The sequence below is a fragment of the Alosa alosa genome, chromosome 4 (genome assembly GCF_017589495.1).
Source record: "Alosa alosa isolate M-15738 ecotype Scorff River chromosome 4, AALO_Geno_1.1, whole genome shotgun sequence".
Classification (NCBI taxonomy): domain Eukaryota; kingdom Metazoa; phylum Chordata; class Actinopteri; order Clupeiformes; family Clupeidae; genus Alosa; species Alosa alosa.
Window position 1 is genome coordinate 20939739 of NC_063192.1, and position 14865 is coordinate 20954603.

Sequence of the window (14865 nt, forward strand, 5' to 3'; positions counted from 1 at the left end):
GTAGTAATAGTCATGAGACATAAATAAAGGGCTTATCAAACTTGTTCATTCTTGCTGTGATCCAGATGTACCTAATTTAGTGTCTTTCACTAAATCGGCATGAGAAACAAAACCTCATCATGCCCTGGGAGGGAGGCTACACTGTAGATATATTCCGCTGAGCTGAATAAAAAGATCCCCCATCGCTGCATCTAAACACACAGCGAGGTGGAGATAACACCCTGGAGCAGACAGACAGAACAAAGACTCACACGGAGAGAGAGACAGAGATGACAGGAATAACATTTTTCCCATAAATGCAAGTCAAATAATTCACTATGTTTGACATTAATAAAACAAATCTGTTGATATTTAGGCATATAGCTGTATTTTTAGAATATGATAAAGACACTGTGTGTGTATGTGTAATGTGATTGTGTATGTGTAGTGTGTGTGTGTGTGTGTGTGTGTGTGTGTGTGTGTGTTGTTTACGTTTTTTCTTCCTGCAGGTTGAATGGGGCTGCTAGGAATAATGGTAGTGTAATCTTTGGGCACAGAGATAGGAACAGCCAGGACTATTCAATACAACCCCCGTGGACCCTATTTGTCAGCTCTGTGGAGACTGTTCCATGACAAAGAGCAGCCTCTGTCAAGTAACAAAGGTAAAAGTTTATGCCAATTCACTTTCGCAAAAACCCACACCATCAAGCAAACACACACACACACACACACACACACACACACACACACACACACACACACATGCACACGCACGCACAAAGAAAATTGTAAAACTGGGTCTCCATCTTGACAAATGTTTATTCACAAACTAAATATTTGCACGGTGAAGGTAAAGTGGCCTGTTAAATCAGTTGATTCAACTGATTTGAAGCCGTGCTAACAAACCAGATTGATATTTGCTAACTTTATCTGCTAGCATGACTCCTTAGCATGCTGAGCACAGCAGCACATCATTCCGCCTCATTATATATCCTATACTTGTGCGGCATGCAAGCATGTGTTAGTAGCATGCCGTGCTAACAAACCAGACTGCCGTTTGATACAGGTGGGGGTCCCGAGGTGACTCAACCAAACCTCAAAGGGCTTCATGTGATTCACCAGAGCGCGCTCAAGGCCTTGACAGATGAAAGGAGTGTGACCAAGCTCAAGCAGTCTGACACAACGCTGACCCATTTCAGGAGAGCTTTTTTATTTCTTCATGGCCCGCATATAAGGAATGCATGAGGGGATGTGGACAGGGCTAAGCAGAGACCCAGAGGCTTTTAGCTGGGCGCTTAGCGCATTAATTCAGCCATTACTGGGGACTGGGCGTGGGCAGAGACGGTCTTTTGTGAGCATGTTGGACAGCTGCTACAGGCCTTCAGAAAGGCAGCCTGTCCCTCACACTGCATTCTGCCTCCTGATGATAACAAAGACATCTCATAATTACCCCGAGAGAATAAAATGGTGGCACATATGCACACCCATCTACATTCACACACACATACACACACACACACACAAACTTAAGCACATGAAACACACACGCTCACAGTCTGTATCTTATTCTCACACTCACAGACACACACATACACACACACACACACACACACACCTTTCTGAAAAAGAACACCTTTTTCTCAAGCTGTTTACTCAGCCGAGCCAGCATGTCCACTAGAGTCATTTATCAGCTTCGCACAATATGCTAATGACAGCGCATGCGCTCTCTTCCTGCCGGTCTTTGGACACAAACAGATATAGATAGACAGATAGATAGATACTTTATTGATCCCCAGGGGAAATTCAAGGTCTTAGTAGCATACAGACAACACACACACATTCTCTAACAGCAGAAAAAGTAATTAAAAGTATATAATATAAAAACACAACTAAGCAATAAGGACAGTAGAAGATAAAGAATATACTAAATATACTAAAATACAAATTATACTAACTAACACTTAATCTAAATCAATTCTAAAAACAGTATCCACATAGTGGTGATTAATCAATCAAGAGGCACTTGCAATGACTGAGGCAGGGACTGAGCCTGTGATTCTCTGTGCATAGGTAAGGTAAGGTAAGGTGTAACGTAAGGTAAGGTGCTCTGTGTGAGTGAGTGTCATGGTGATAGTGCAAATGAGTAAGTCCAACAGTGCAACAGTGCAAGAATAAAGTCTATATATCTATATATATAACTATTTTAAGAAAAGGTATAAGTGTGGCCACAGTTTGGCTGTGGCATGGAGGGAGGGGTTATGCATATGTGCTAATGTGCTAATATAGCACGCAAACAGTGAGGCAGAAAAAGTGGCTAGTGGACAGACAGTATCCAAACATGGAGGGGGTGAAGGGAGGGGGGGGCGGGAGGTCAGCACAGAGGGCGCCAATTAAAGCTCATTGAAGCGTTGGCCTGTCATCACGCTATGCTCCCGTGTCACACCCCCACACTCGTCTGACATAACGCCACATCTGCGGGCGTTCATCAGTATCGAGAGGTCTGGACCTCAGACTCACCAGTGCTCTTGCCTCAAAGCATCCATGCAGTTCATCTATGGTCAACCACTTCTACAATGTAACTTAATATAATATTAACCAACTAAGAATACAACTATGCAACTACTGTATGTAACTATTCTAATTCATAAGTAATCTTGCCTGACAAAATCAAACATTACATTACGTACAATGAGAAAGAGAGAGTGAGAAAGCATGAGAATTTACACAGCTGTCTGAACTGTCACAGATAGATTGGCCAGACAGGCCACAAAGTAGAGTTGCATGTGTACGGTATTTAGATACTCATTTGTGTTCTGCAAAAGCTGAGAGTACAGCAGCGACCAGTGATGACCATTCAATGTCCTGTCATCTCAGGATGGGGTCAGGGGTTCGTTGAGACCATGTACTCAGCAATGTAACCTACCAGATGAAGTGACACTGTGACACTACAAGCTGTGGGTGTGTGTGTGTGTGTGTGTGTGTGTGTGTGTGTGTGTGTGTGTGTGTGTGTGTGTGTGTGTGTGTGTGTGTGTGTGTGTGTGTGTGTGTGTGTGTGTGTGTGTGTGTGTGTGTGCATGCATTTAATTGTTACCTTCCATTAAGGAATCACTCCATCAAGAAGGGACAGTCTGTCAGACAGAAGTGACCTTCCTCTGTTTATAAGAGCCAGGCATTAACTACACACATAAACACACACACACACACACACACACACACACACACACACACACACACACACGCACAGATACACACACGCACACACATTAATAGAGATACAGGTTCAGGAGAGATGTGTGATTTTGTGTATGACTGTATATGCAGCATACATCCAGACAAGGTGAGGCACAACTTGACCTTAACCCATTTCAGCCCCCAGGGCCATCAATGTAATGTTACTGTGAGTCAGTACAGAGAACATGCACATACACACACACACACACACACACACACACACACAGACACACATGCACACATACTGTACATACACACACACACACACACATGCACACATACATACACACACACACACACACACACACACACACACACACACGTACAGATACACACACGCACACACATTAATACAGATACAGGTTCAGGAGAGATGTGTGATTTTGTGTATGACTGTATATGCAGCATACATCCAGACAAGGTGAGGCACAACATGACCTTAACCCATTTCAGCCCCCAGGGCCATCAATGTAATGTTACTGTGAGTCAGTACAGAGAACATACACATACACACACACACACACACACACACACATGCGCAAATACATACACACACACACACACACACACACACACACACACACACACACATGCACATACATATACACACACACACACACACACACACACACACAGTCATCATCATCACCATCATCTCCTCAACCATATGTACTATAAATGTAGTAATATCTCACACTTAGCAGTAATATCAGACATACAGACAACAGACTCATATATGGACAAATAACTATACGCCAAACCCTCGGATCCTACTTATTGGACATTGTATCAAGATTTAAGGCATGACTGAAATACACGCACGTGTCCACATGTGCTCCTAGTCACCCGCCATCATTCACGCACATCTAATTGATTTTCTCTCTGGCTCTTACCTGGGCATTTGTCAGCGCAAGAGCAAGGCCCATACTGGCTACAGTTACAGATGTCATTAGTGATTCTGTGTGAAGGAGACCATGGCTCATGAATCACAGTCAAACACACACATACATACACACACACACACACACACACACACACACACACACACACACACACACACACACACACAAAACACACACATTCAAACACATTCACGCACATACATATGCACACATACACACAAATAATCTTTCACAAATACAGCAAACATGGCATGTAAGCCTCATTAGGCGAAAGCCAAAGTGTGAGGGGAGCAGTGATTGATTCGGGGCTCTTCTCTACACCTCCGACAAGACATTTAAACAGAAAGAAAGGGGGAAAAAGCTGCAAAGCTTCATCCCTCGCTCTCTCAGTCTACCTCCCTTCCCTTTACGCTCTCACTTTTTTTTTTCTATCTCTCTCTCTCTCCTCTTATTTCGTTTCCCCCCGTGTGATGGATAAATATGACTTTTATTTCCACGCTTTTCGATCTGCTCAGTGGTGAGATGAACATTGAGACCTGCCTCCTTACTCTCTCTCTCTCTCTCTCTCTCTCTCTCTCTCTCTCTCTCTCTCTCTCTCTCTCTCTCTCTGCCTCCCACCCCTTCTCCTCCATCCCTGAACCCCCACCCTTCCTTCACTGAAGGCAGGAGATGGAGAGGGTAGATAAGAAGGGAACAAGAGCAGGGAGAAAACTGGAGGCAGTGGACTGAAAGAGACAGAGAGAAAAAGAGAAAAAGAGAGGGAAGAAACTGAGAGAAGATGAATAAGGAAATACACAAGAGGAGAGGAAGACTTTTTTTTATTAAAAGGTTCAATCTGTTTTATATTCCGCTGCACAAAGAAGAGTCTAGAAATGTATCCTTTGAACTACCATCACTCTTCTATCAACCATTCCACCTCTTTACACTCTCATGCCTCTGCCAGCTTTGCTCTGGACAATCAGGGCTGGCTAAACGTTGAAAGGTCTCTTGCCGATTACCTTGTCCTAGCACCACTATTTTTGTTAAAAATAATAGATAGACTGTTCATTCTGGGGTCTGGACAGACGACCCAGGAAAATCATCATCATTCAAATGTTGAATCCACTACAAAGCTAGCAACCTTCATATTTTTTCGCCTCTGGAATAGACAGAATTTTTGTTTACATAATATAAAGCCACTGAAAGACCTTTTGCTCCGGGCTATGCAAGGCGTTGCCAGCTCGCATAAGGAACTTTTTACACCTGCACGCAGCACGGCACACTGCTGGGAACACCTGCTGGAACGTATTCGGTGTGAATTCAGCCACCCATTCTGAACCAACCTGAGGTAATTTACATCTGTGCAAAATAAGCACGTAGGGCTCCAATTACATGAATAATAACAGATGCTGAATTGGTCCCAAAAGGACATTTTAAATGCATTTCTAACACATTTTTATTTGCAGACTTGGCAGTAAAGTTTTCCCTGAAGAAATGTTTATCCATAGCTGTACATTGCCGCTGAGCTGGCCAATAATGACCGTGCGGCGGTGGAGTGTGTCGGTGATAAGACCGGCACTGGGCCTCATCTGCAAAACAATCACAAGCCCACGACGCGAATGGAATCTGCCAGACCGGTATATGCCAGCCTAATTCCTCCTCACTCTTTTTCTCCACAAATTAAATTCTTATCTGTTTGGATCCGTCTGAAGAGCAGAATAAATGAAAACACACACACACACACACACACACACAAGTCTACATGAATACACACACACACACACACACACCCAAAACACCCAAACACACATACACACAGTCATGCAAAGGCAGTTCCAACTTGATCTGAATAAAATAATTAAAATCCACTCAATTTCTTGGGCTGTGAAATCAATGAGCATGAAGCTCACCACTATAAACATTAAATCAGTCTATATACTGTACAGTATGAGTGCATTTGTGTGTGTATGCGTGTAGATGTATGAGTGTGTGTGTGTGTGTGTGTGTGTGTGTGTGTGTGTTTGAATATCCAAATATTTATTTACGTTGCAGACTTGTGCAAATCATTGGCAGGCATCAATACACTGGCTCGTGTAACCTGCTGGTCTGATTTTACACGCCGTACATAGACTGGCAGGCTTGTTTACAGATGCCACTCCAGTGATATCCTAAACAAAGCGCCTTCCATTAAACATTATGAGCCGTTATCATTACATGGCAGCCAGTGTGAGGCTCAACAGATGCTGTGTTGAGGAAGCAGTGGCACACACCTTATAAGTGAAAAGGGCACACAAACAAAGCTGTGAATTAAAGTCTTTGCATGTTTAAATTAGATTTTGTGCAGACCTATTACTAATTCATTATATTTTTTTAATATGTTTTAAATGGCAAAAAAAACGATTCCTGGTGTGATGAATTGTGCTTTCCTTTGGTTGCATTTTAATCACATTATTTTAAGATAGAGGTGTAAATTTAATCGACCCCGACCGATACGCAGTGGAGAACATCACGCACAGTAAAAGAGGCAGAAGCCGTTAAAAAAAACCTAGATGTGTTCAAAGCGGGCATCCCATGGTGCATCACTGAAATCTCTCCAATAAGAATCACCCCCCACCACTCTCTCTATCTCTCTTTCTCTCTGCCCCCCACCCCACCCCCACACACCCTCCTGCTTGTTACGGAGGTGGCAGAGATACGTTTGTTTCTCTTTTACTTCTTTTCATTAATCTCATCGTGCCAACGTATTCCCAGCGAGGCTGCCACAGGCCTGGGCGACAAAGACAACAATATGCTCGCCTGTAATTGCTTGTAAACACACTGAGCGAGTCAACACATTTTGGCAGATCACATGAGAGTATGACAATGAATAGATAAGCGCACAGCAGAGAAAGTCAGTCGGTGATTGCGCAACAACTAATCAGAGCAACTGTGCCAAATCCAAAGGAGCGAGATACTGAACTGATGAGCAAATATTAATAACGTAACATAATACAGTATATTGCACATTTTTTTATTAAAGGTTCAATCTGTTTTATATTCCGCTGCACAAAGAAGAGTCTAGAAATGTATCCTTTGAACTACCATCACTCTTCTATCAACCATTCCACCTCTTTACCAGCTTTTCTCTGGACAATCAGGGCTGGCTAAACGTTGAAAGGTCTCTTGCCGATTACCTTGTCCTAGCACCACTATTTTTATTAAAAAGAAAAATGTATGTCTGTATCTCAGCATGTTCTATGGGCTTTAAGGGGGCAGAAGTGTGTGTGTGAGAGACCGTTCCTCTCCCCACCCTGACCTGTGTGTCTTTGGGAGAGTGGGAACATCAGATCCCTTGGGCCATGTGTGAGTCGACCAGCGTGTGCATTTTGTGTGTCTGTCTGTGGGCGTGGGCGCAAGGCAACCGACAAATGAATCACCTGCCGTGCTGCTGCTTTGGCTGTTGATGTGAAATGGAAACATAGGTACGCATTTCTACCGCTGTCTCTTAAATACACTCACACACAGACACACACACACACACACAGACACACAGACACACACACACACACACACACACACACACACACACACACACACACGCACTCATACCTCAATGCCATTTCTTCAGAATGACTCAAATCATGTGAACTCCATTTTGTCGTGGAGGCATTTCTCAGAACATGTCACACTTAACGTCCATAATGCAGCTACAACCACAGACCATGTCTTCCTACAACACAGGTTCTGATGTTGCCTTCACATTACTGTGTTCAACACTGAGGCAGGGGATGCAGTACTGTGTTCAACACTGAGGCAGGAGATGCAGCACAAAACAAACTCACTCTTTATCTCTCTCTCTCTCAGCCCAACCCTGTATCTCTTGGACTTAAAATACCCACAATCTTCCACTGCAACCCCTCTCCCATGTGCACTCTGTGGCTGCTGCTGAAGTGGTTGCTTGTGTTCGCTGCTCCGTGCAGTAGAGTGGGCTATTTCATGCTATGTGTAGTAAAGGGATTAATTTGCGATGCAGAGACTGGGAACAAAACTAAATGGGACAGAGGTTATAAATAGCTTTACCTCCGAAACCTCTGCATTTCCACGAGACTTCACATTTCACTCATTTAACGTTTTTCTGTGCTTTAGCCCTTTCCAGAAGCCCTTACTGGTATTACTCATATCAGCAGTTACCAGGACTTTCATTGGGAACTGCTACGAAGGCTGACCCTAGCCATGCATAAACAATTTCTCGTCCGAGTCTGCCATGGTCCAGAAATAGCTCAGAAACCATAAAATTTACATCTAAAGACGGCCTGACATTATCAAGCGTAGCAGGTTTTTTTTTTTATCCCCTGCATTTTACAGTGTGCCTGAACTTTACAACCAAGACAAAAAAAGGCTGACAACATCTTGCTGTTTTTGTATTTTTCTATTTCTACTTATCAGTTTTAAAAGCAGTCTTCTTTAATAGCAAAGGCTACAGAAGAAGAGAAAGCCTGCTTGTCTGTATAAACACATCATACTTTCTGTCCTTAAGGGAACATTTTTTTAGTGATTTCCACAGAGAAACAGACATCTGTCTGAGTGAAGCCATTTTCCACACTGATTTAATTACATCACACAACCACAACAGCACAGGGAGAGAGAGAGAGAGAGAGAGAGAGAGAGAGAAAGAGAGCGAGAGAGAGAGAGAGCATATACATGACAACCATGCTCAAAATAAAACACTAATCTTCTGGTTTTGTTATGTCAACTATGGTTTAGTCTGTCCCGCTCTCCCTCTCTTTCCTTTTGCCCTCTGAGACCTGTGTGCTTACAGATTCATGCAAAAGCAAACCAACACTACTGGACTGGACAGAGGCTGCATGGTTTTCTTAAGTAAATATGTTTTAATTCTACACCCTTTTGCATTTTTTCATGAAACATGAAACATGAGATTGATATGAATCTGCTCAATTAATCTTTACATTATTCAATCAAATCTGCCTGTCCAACCTATTTTTCATACAGTATGTTCAAGTATTTTTATAATGACCTCCCCTGCATAAAACACACAAGGCACACAATATCCTTTTTTCTGCCTCAGATGTAAATTTTAAAGCAATGTTGTATCTGTATTCAAATGTGTTACAAGGAAAACCTTCCTATATCATTTACATCCAAACTCCACTTGACCTCAGATAAAATGCAAATTCAATGTACTGAAATCTTTCTGCAGACAAAAACACATTAAATGTTGTTAATTGATAATCAATTTAATTTAGCCAGTCATACTTTCAAATAGAATGACTCTGCTGGCTGTGATTGGACGGTAAAATTTTTGCTGATATTTCCCTGCCGGCGCCAACATTAAATAGTTGCAGTGGTCTCACTTATAGATGTACGCGCACGCCTGCCAAATGCAGTAAAAGGAGTGCACGCATAACAGATTCTGCTCAAATATCTTCCAATCTCCCAATCTTCAAGCCAACAATTCTGAAATGTCTTGCATGCTAACTTGACATGACATGGCATCTGTTATGGCAGCTAAACACTTCAGATTAGGATGTAGCCTATACCTTGTTTCCAGTAGAGTAAGGTGAAGCCAATACTATTCTATCTATCCTGACTTAGACATGGGGTGAGGAATTTCTGGAAAACATCTTGTTGCAATTTTATTTACCCTCCTGAGAGTGCTGTCCAAGCCCTGCAGGATGACCCTCAGTCAAATGGCTTTTGTCCGTGCATCGCAGTTGACATTTGAGAAACGTAACATTTCATGCCCAGAATCCTCTATACAGGGTCGTCTCTTGACCATCAGATACAATTTCCTCTAAAATCGTGTAATATCTTTTTTTGTTCAAACGCAATCTCCCATACAACCTAAATGCCAGAAAATGCTGTGCTAGTCTTAAATGTCTGAGACAGAGACAGCAAAGAGCCAAAGCCAAAGAGAGAGAGAGAGAGAGAGAGAGAGAGAGAGAGAGAGAGAGAGAGAGAAGAGACGAGGATCAAAGCAAAACTCCTTTTTTGTTAGATTTTGTATATGGCCATGTGAAGTGATTCCCTATATAGTGCATTTACAGGATGTATCAGGTACAGAGCTGGCTAGCTTTTGTTCCAGTTCTAACTGCATTGGCTTTAGTGTCTTGGGTATAATAATATACTAATAATTAAACATGGTCTATGAAATATTCATTTTGCATGTCTGAATTCACCCACGCATTTTGCCTCATTTTGACAAAAAATGTGCTCAACAGAGCACCATCAGCAGGGTGGCTGACTCTCACAAAGTCACTTTCCACATCTGACCTGACCATCTCCGAATCTGGAGAGGCACTTGGTCTGCAAATTCCCGAGACCACTCTGTGTGTCCGTGTGAAACAGTGAGGACCTTCGGGAGCCTTGTGGCAGGTATTAATTAAGACTGATAATTGATCCTATTAGGGTAATTATGGGCCTGCCTGAAACTACCCAGAGCTGTGTCTGACAGTTCCAGTGCAGGATAGCCATTCTTTTCATTGCAATTCAGAACTGTTGAAGAGAGAGTGAGAGAGAGAGAGAGAGAGAGAGAGAGAGAGAGAGAGAGAGAGATTGACTGAAGATTAGGCCTCCTAAGACTATAAACAACAGACCAAGGGAAGAGGCAGGTATGAGATTAGCTCTGCCAGTTTTTAATATGATCATAAATCTAACACATACACACACACACACACAAACACAAGCACACTCGAATGCACAAATCCACACACTAAAAAATGCCCATCAGGAATATGATGGTCAGGTCCTGGGTCACTCAGAAGAAGTGCAGCATGCGAAGCTAACACTGTACTCTCACTCCCTCTGTTCAACAAATGCTGTGATGCAATGATTCACACTGGGACTTCTGTCACAAACCATCTGCCACACACTCAACTCCTCTGCTGAGAAATATTGCTTGGCATTTCGGTGTGTTATATTGTGTGAAAAGTACTGTTGAGAATTAACAATTACAATGCCAGAGAAAGATAGGCTGGGAAGCCAACAGATCTCCATTTGAATATGCCCCCCCGACACACACACACACACACACACACACACACACACACACACACACACACACACACACACACACCCCTTGCAAGAATGCAAGTGCACCTTTCAGAGGTGATATTATGATGCTGTATTCATGATCCCAGCCTTTAGACCAACTCTTGCTACAGGCATCATCAACCTATCATGGAGGCTCCTGACCATTCTACAACTCCACAGATGGCACCTGTTAGATAACGATATCAGCCGATTTTACACATCCATGTCCAATGGCTATATACTTTAGTAAAGATGGATTTAGGGCTTGATACAGTATTTAGCATTAACCTACTGAACTTTAATTTATAGTAATTGCTTCTCTGCCTTCCATAACTTTAATCTTCATCAGTAAATAAAACAAAGAATATCATATCAGTTTCAATCTGAAAAAGGAACATACATAATTCAGTGAAACCAGTAAAACCACTGGTTGGTGCATGTCCACAGCAACACAGCTCATCAGGTGTAAATTACAAATCCAAATTCAGCTTAAGGCCTTCTAAAAATTCTCAGAGCAGATGATGTAATCTGAGATGGGTTTACCATACAAACACACACACACACTAAAAGAAAGATATACTGTACATCCCATCTCCGCTCATTTGAGAAAAGGAGAAAGCTAATACACTGTAGGCTGGGCAACTGATAAGGGCAGGTGCCAAGTGAGCTTTGAGTCTTTAAACACTCAAAGGTTCAAGTGCTGTGCAGGAACCAAGCCTTATAGAATAGATTTTGAGATTTAGATAGACTAATATCCTACTTTTGAGGCACCAAACAAAAATGGTTTAGATAACATTGGTCTGAACGGTTCTTTGCAGGACCTTTATTGTTCTGAATGCACCTACACTTAATCCATAGTAGGCTATACATCATGTAAAGAGGTGAACTCAAACGCACGCACGCACGCGCACACACCACCACCATCATCATGATGATTAACAGCCGAGTTCCTCCTCTCAACGCAATCACAAGCTGATTACCAAGGACATTCGGAAGTCATTACTGCGATTCAAATATCAGTAGAAGAAAGGTAGAGGTTATAGCGAAAATAACTATGTGATTGCGCAGCCCTGTTGTAATACCAGGTCCAATACTAGGCTATTTCGAATTTCACATAATTCTAGCGTAGCCTATTCCCTTTTAATTAATTGACATTGGAAGATTCTTATGGCAAGCATGTTTAAGGTTATCGCCAACTTCAGCCTTTCTTCTGTCAATCACTTTTTTCAAACCAACTTCACCTGAATAAACCAGTCGGAGAGCAAATCAGTAGCTAGCGGGCGAGCTACACCTTGGGCTACTTCTCTTGCTTGTAGCCTGCCTGTCCTAGACCCACCTCACAACGCGCTCCACTCATAGTGGAAACCCACTTGCTCTAGCTGTGCGGAAGGGGGTTGAAACGTAAGCTATATTTCTATGTTAGCGCGTCAACCGAATGGTTAAGCCCCAGTTATTTAACCTTGTCTCTTATGTTCCAGATACTGATGGTTAAGCTAAGACAGGAAGGCAGAAATGTGTGTGAGAGAGAAACGTGACGAGAAAGCGCCCGCAGGAGAGCAAGTGAGAGTGAGCAAACATGCTGCACGTGATGCGCTCCGTTCACATGTACATTCATTGCGCTGCTATCAATTTGTAATGAAAGGAATCCTTCTTCTAAGCACACATTAAAGAGGTCCAACAGGCAGCTCGAAATCATTAAGCGCATAGACCTAAACCGACACCGATTTCGTTCATGTAAAATATTTCAAAAATATGTTTTTACACGTGAAATACAGATATTCTGAGAATTATCCGTGCTTTCCGCACATAGAGCCACGAGCCGTGTTCCACCAAAGCCGTGTTATATAATGTATGTGGAGACTCGTAATCACGGAGATTGACCATGCAATTAACGTGCCAGCAGGGCAATTGTATCTGAAAATAAGTAAATCTGTTGCCTTCTCTTTTTTGTAATGTGTGCGTGCAGTACAATATTGTATTGCGAGGAAAAATTCAACGCAAATCCATGAAGGAGGCTGCAGCCAGTGGCCAAGGCTTAGTCGAGAAGTGTAGGTTCGATCATATTTTCGAATATCTTATCAATTTACTGTTACACTTCAGTTTGAATGTTATACATCATATGGGCTTGTACTGTACATCACATCTTACATCATTGACTTCCTATTACAGGGGACAATTAAGCCTATTTATTGAGCGGAATACTATCAAGATATAATGGATGTTGACTGATTGCGCTTCTAAAACACGTTTCTTGTAGTCCCCCCTTCCTACTCTCACACACGCGTGTGTAGCCTACACACACACACACACACAAAAAGAGAGAGAGCAGGGACACACCACCATCATCATCATGAGCACGAGCTTAGGACATTAGCATCATCCGCTCCCATTCTCACTTGGAAACATTCGGCGCGTTTCAACTGTTTGTGTCAAATGATCGCCGTGGCTCTCCTGGTCAACAGCCTACGTGAACGTGTAGTTTATCCATCGACTCCTCCACAGCAATGACACACAGCCTACACTACAGCTACTCGCACAGAGCAAAATCCTAAAGCCCATTGACTGGCGTGAAAGACATATCCAGCAGCTAACGGGCCAAACTGCTAATATGGAATGCAAAAGCTATTTAGTCATTGCAGAATAGCACTATGCCACTGCGTTGGCACTATTATTGTAGAATGTATTAATAGATGCGGCATCTTTAACGCAACTTATTTTTTTCTAGAGTGCGACAAACGAAAAACTAGGGGACAGCGTTAGTGGTCCGTCTCAGGGGTAGACCCTATGGTGTCGCGGTCGTTCATACCAAGGTACCATAATGTATGCACATCACAGAGTTCATGTCAATGAACAACAAAGGGCATATTTTGCGTATAATGGATGCTATTAAGACGAAGAGATGGTGCCCTGGTATACCTGTTCATCCCTGCTCCGGGTCCCGTGACCGCTCCTCCCCCAGCTGCAGTACCGTTCACAGGCTTGATGTGCTGTCCAGCGCCCGGTGGTGCTGAAACGGATCCTGCAGCTCCTGCCATCCCAACCATGGAGCCCGGCTCACCGGGTTGTCCCCCTCCCTCGAGGCTGGCTTCGTTCCCCATCGCCTCTTCTTAGGGAGACCACCGATGATAATATTATTAAACTGCAGTATGATAGTTCTATTTCCAAAAAACTGTTTGCGGACTCAACGATGCTCTTCTTCCGCCATCATCCCTCTCTACGTTCTAGAGACCTGTGCGAAGCACGCGCATGGAAAGCAGGAGAGGAAGGCAAGGCTCTTTGGATGGGGTGGGCGCGTATAGGAGAGCACGCGCTGACGCGGAGGTACATCACTGGCGCGTGCCTCTGAGACAAGCTCGGCCGATATATTCACTCTTTTCCCTCTCTACGCGAACGCGCTCTAGGAAGAGCAAAGAAAACGAAAGGAATGGGGACGCGAGTGCAGATCTCTTGACTGAAAATCGCCGGTATTGATTGGTCACGTGGCAGCCATAACCGCAAGGCTCAATAAATAAATGAAACAAACATTTTCACCATACACACAGGCATAACCGTAGCAGTAATGGACAAATTATACTTGGTGTCCTTGAAAATGGCCAAAACATAATCCAGTCGAAGCTTAATGTGCTATCATATTTGCATCACAATGATTTGCACTTTTGAATGGTTGAGAGACTCATTTCAGGATTCATTCATTCATAACCTCTCAGTGTTCATGACACTATTCGTGTTGAGATCAACTCATATA

At 43.0% G+C, this 14865-nt stretch overlaps 1 protein-coding gene across 2 annotated transcripts in view; it reads right to left on the minus strand.

Annotated features, from left to right (window-relative positions):
* The window catches only part of bsna (bassoon presynaptic cytomatrix protein a), a 110780-nt gene extending 96410 nt beyond the window's left edge, over window positions 1-14370 (minus strand). For both annotated transcript variants that reach the window (XM_048240610.1, XM_048240609.1), the window contains exon 1: window positions 14037-14370. In XM_048240610.1, coding sequence (XP_048096567.1) covers window positions 14037-14218 — 182 coding nt within the window. In that variant the 5' untranslated portion in view covers window positions 14219-14370. The remainder of the gene's footprint in view (window positions 1-14036) is intronic.
* Window positions 14371-14865: the final 495 nt, after the last annotated feature.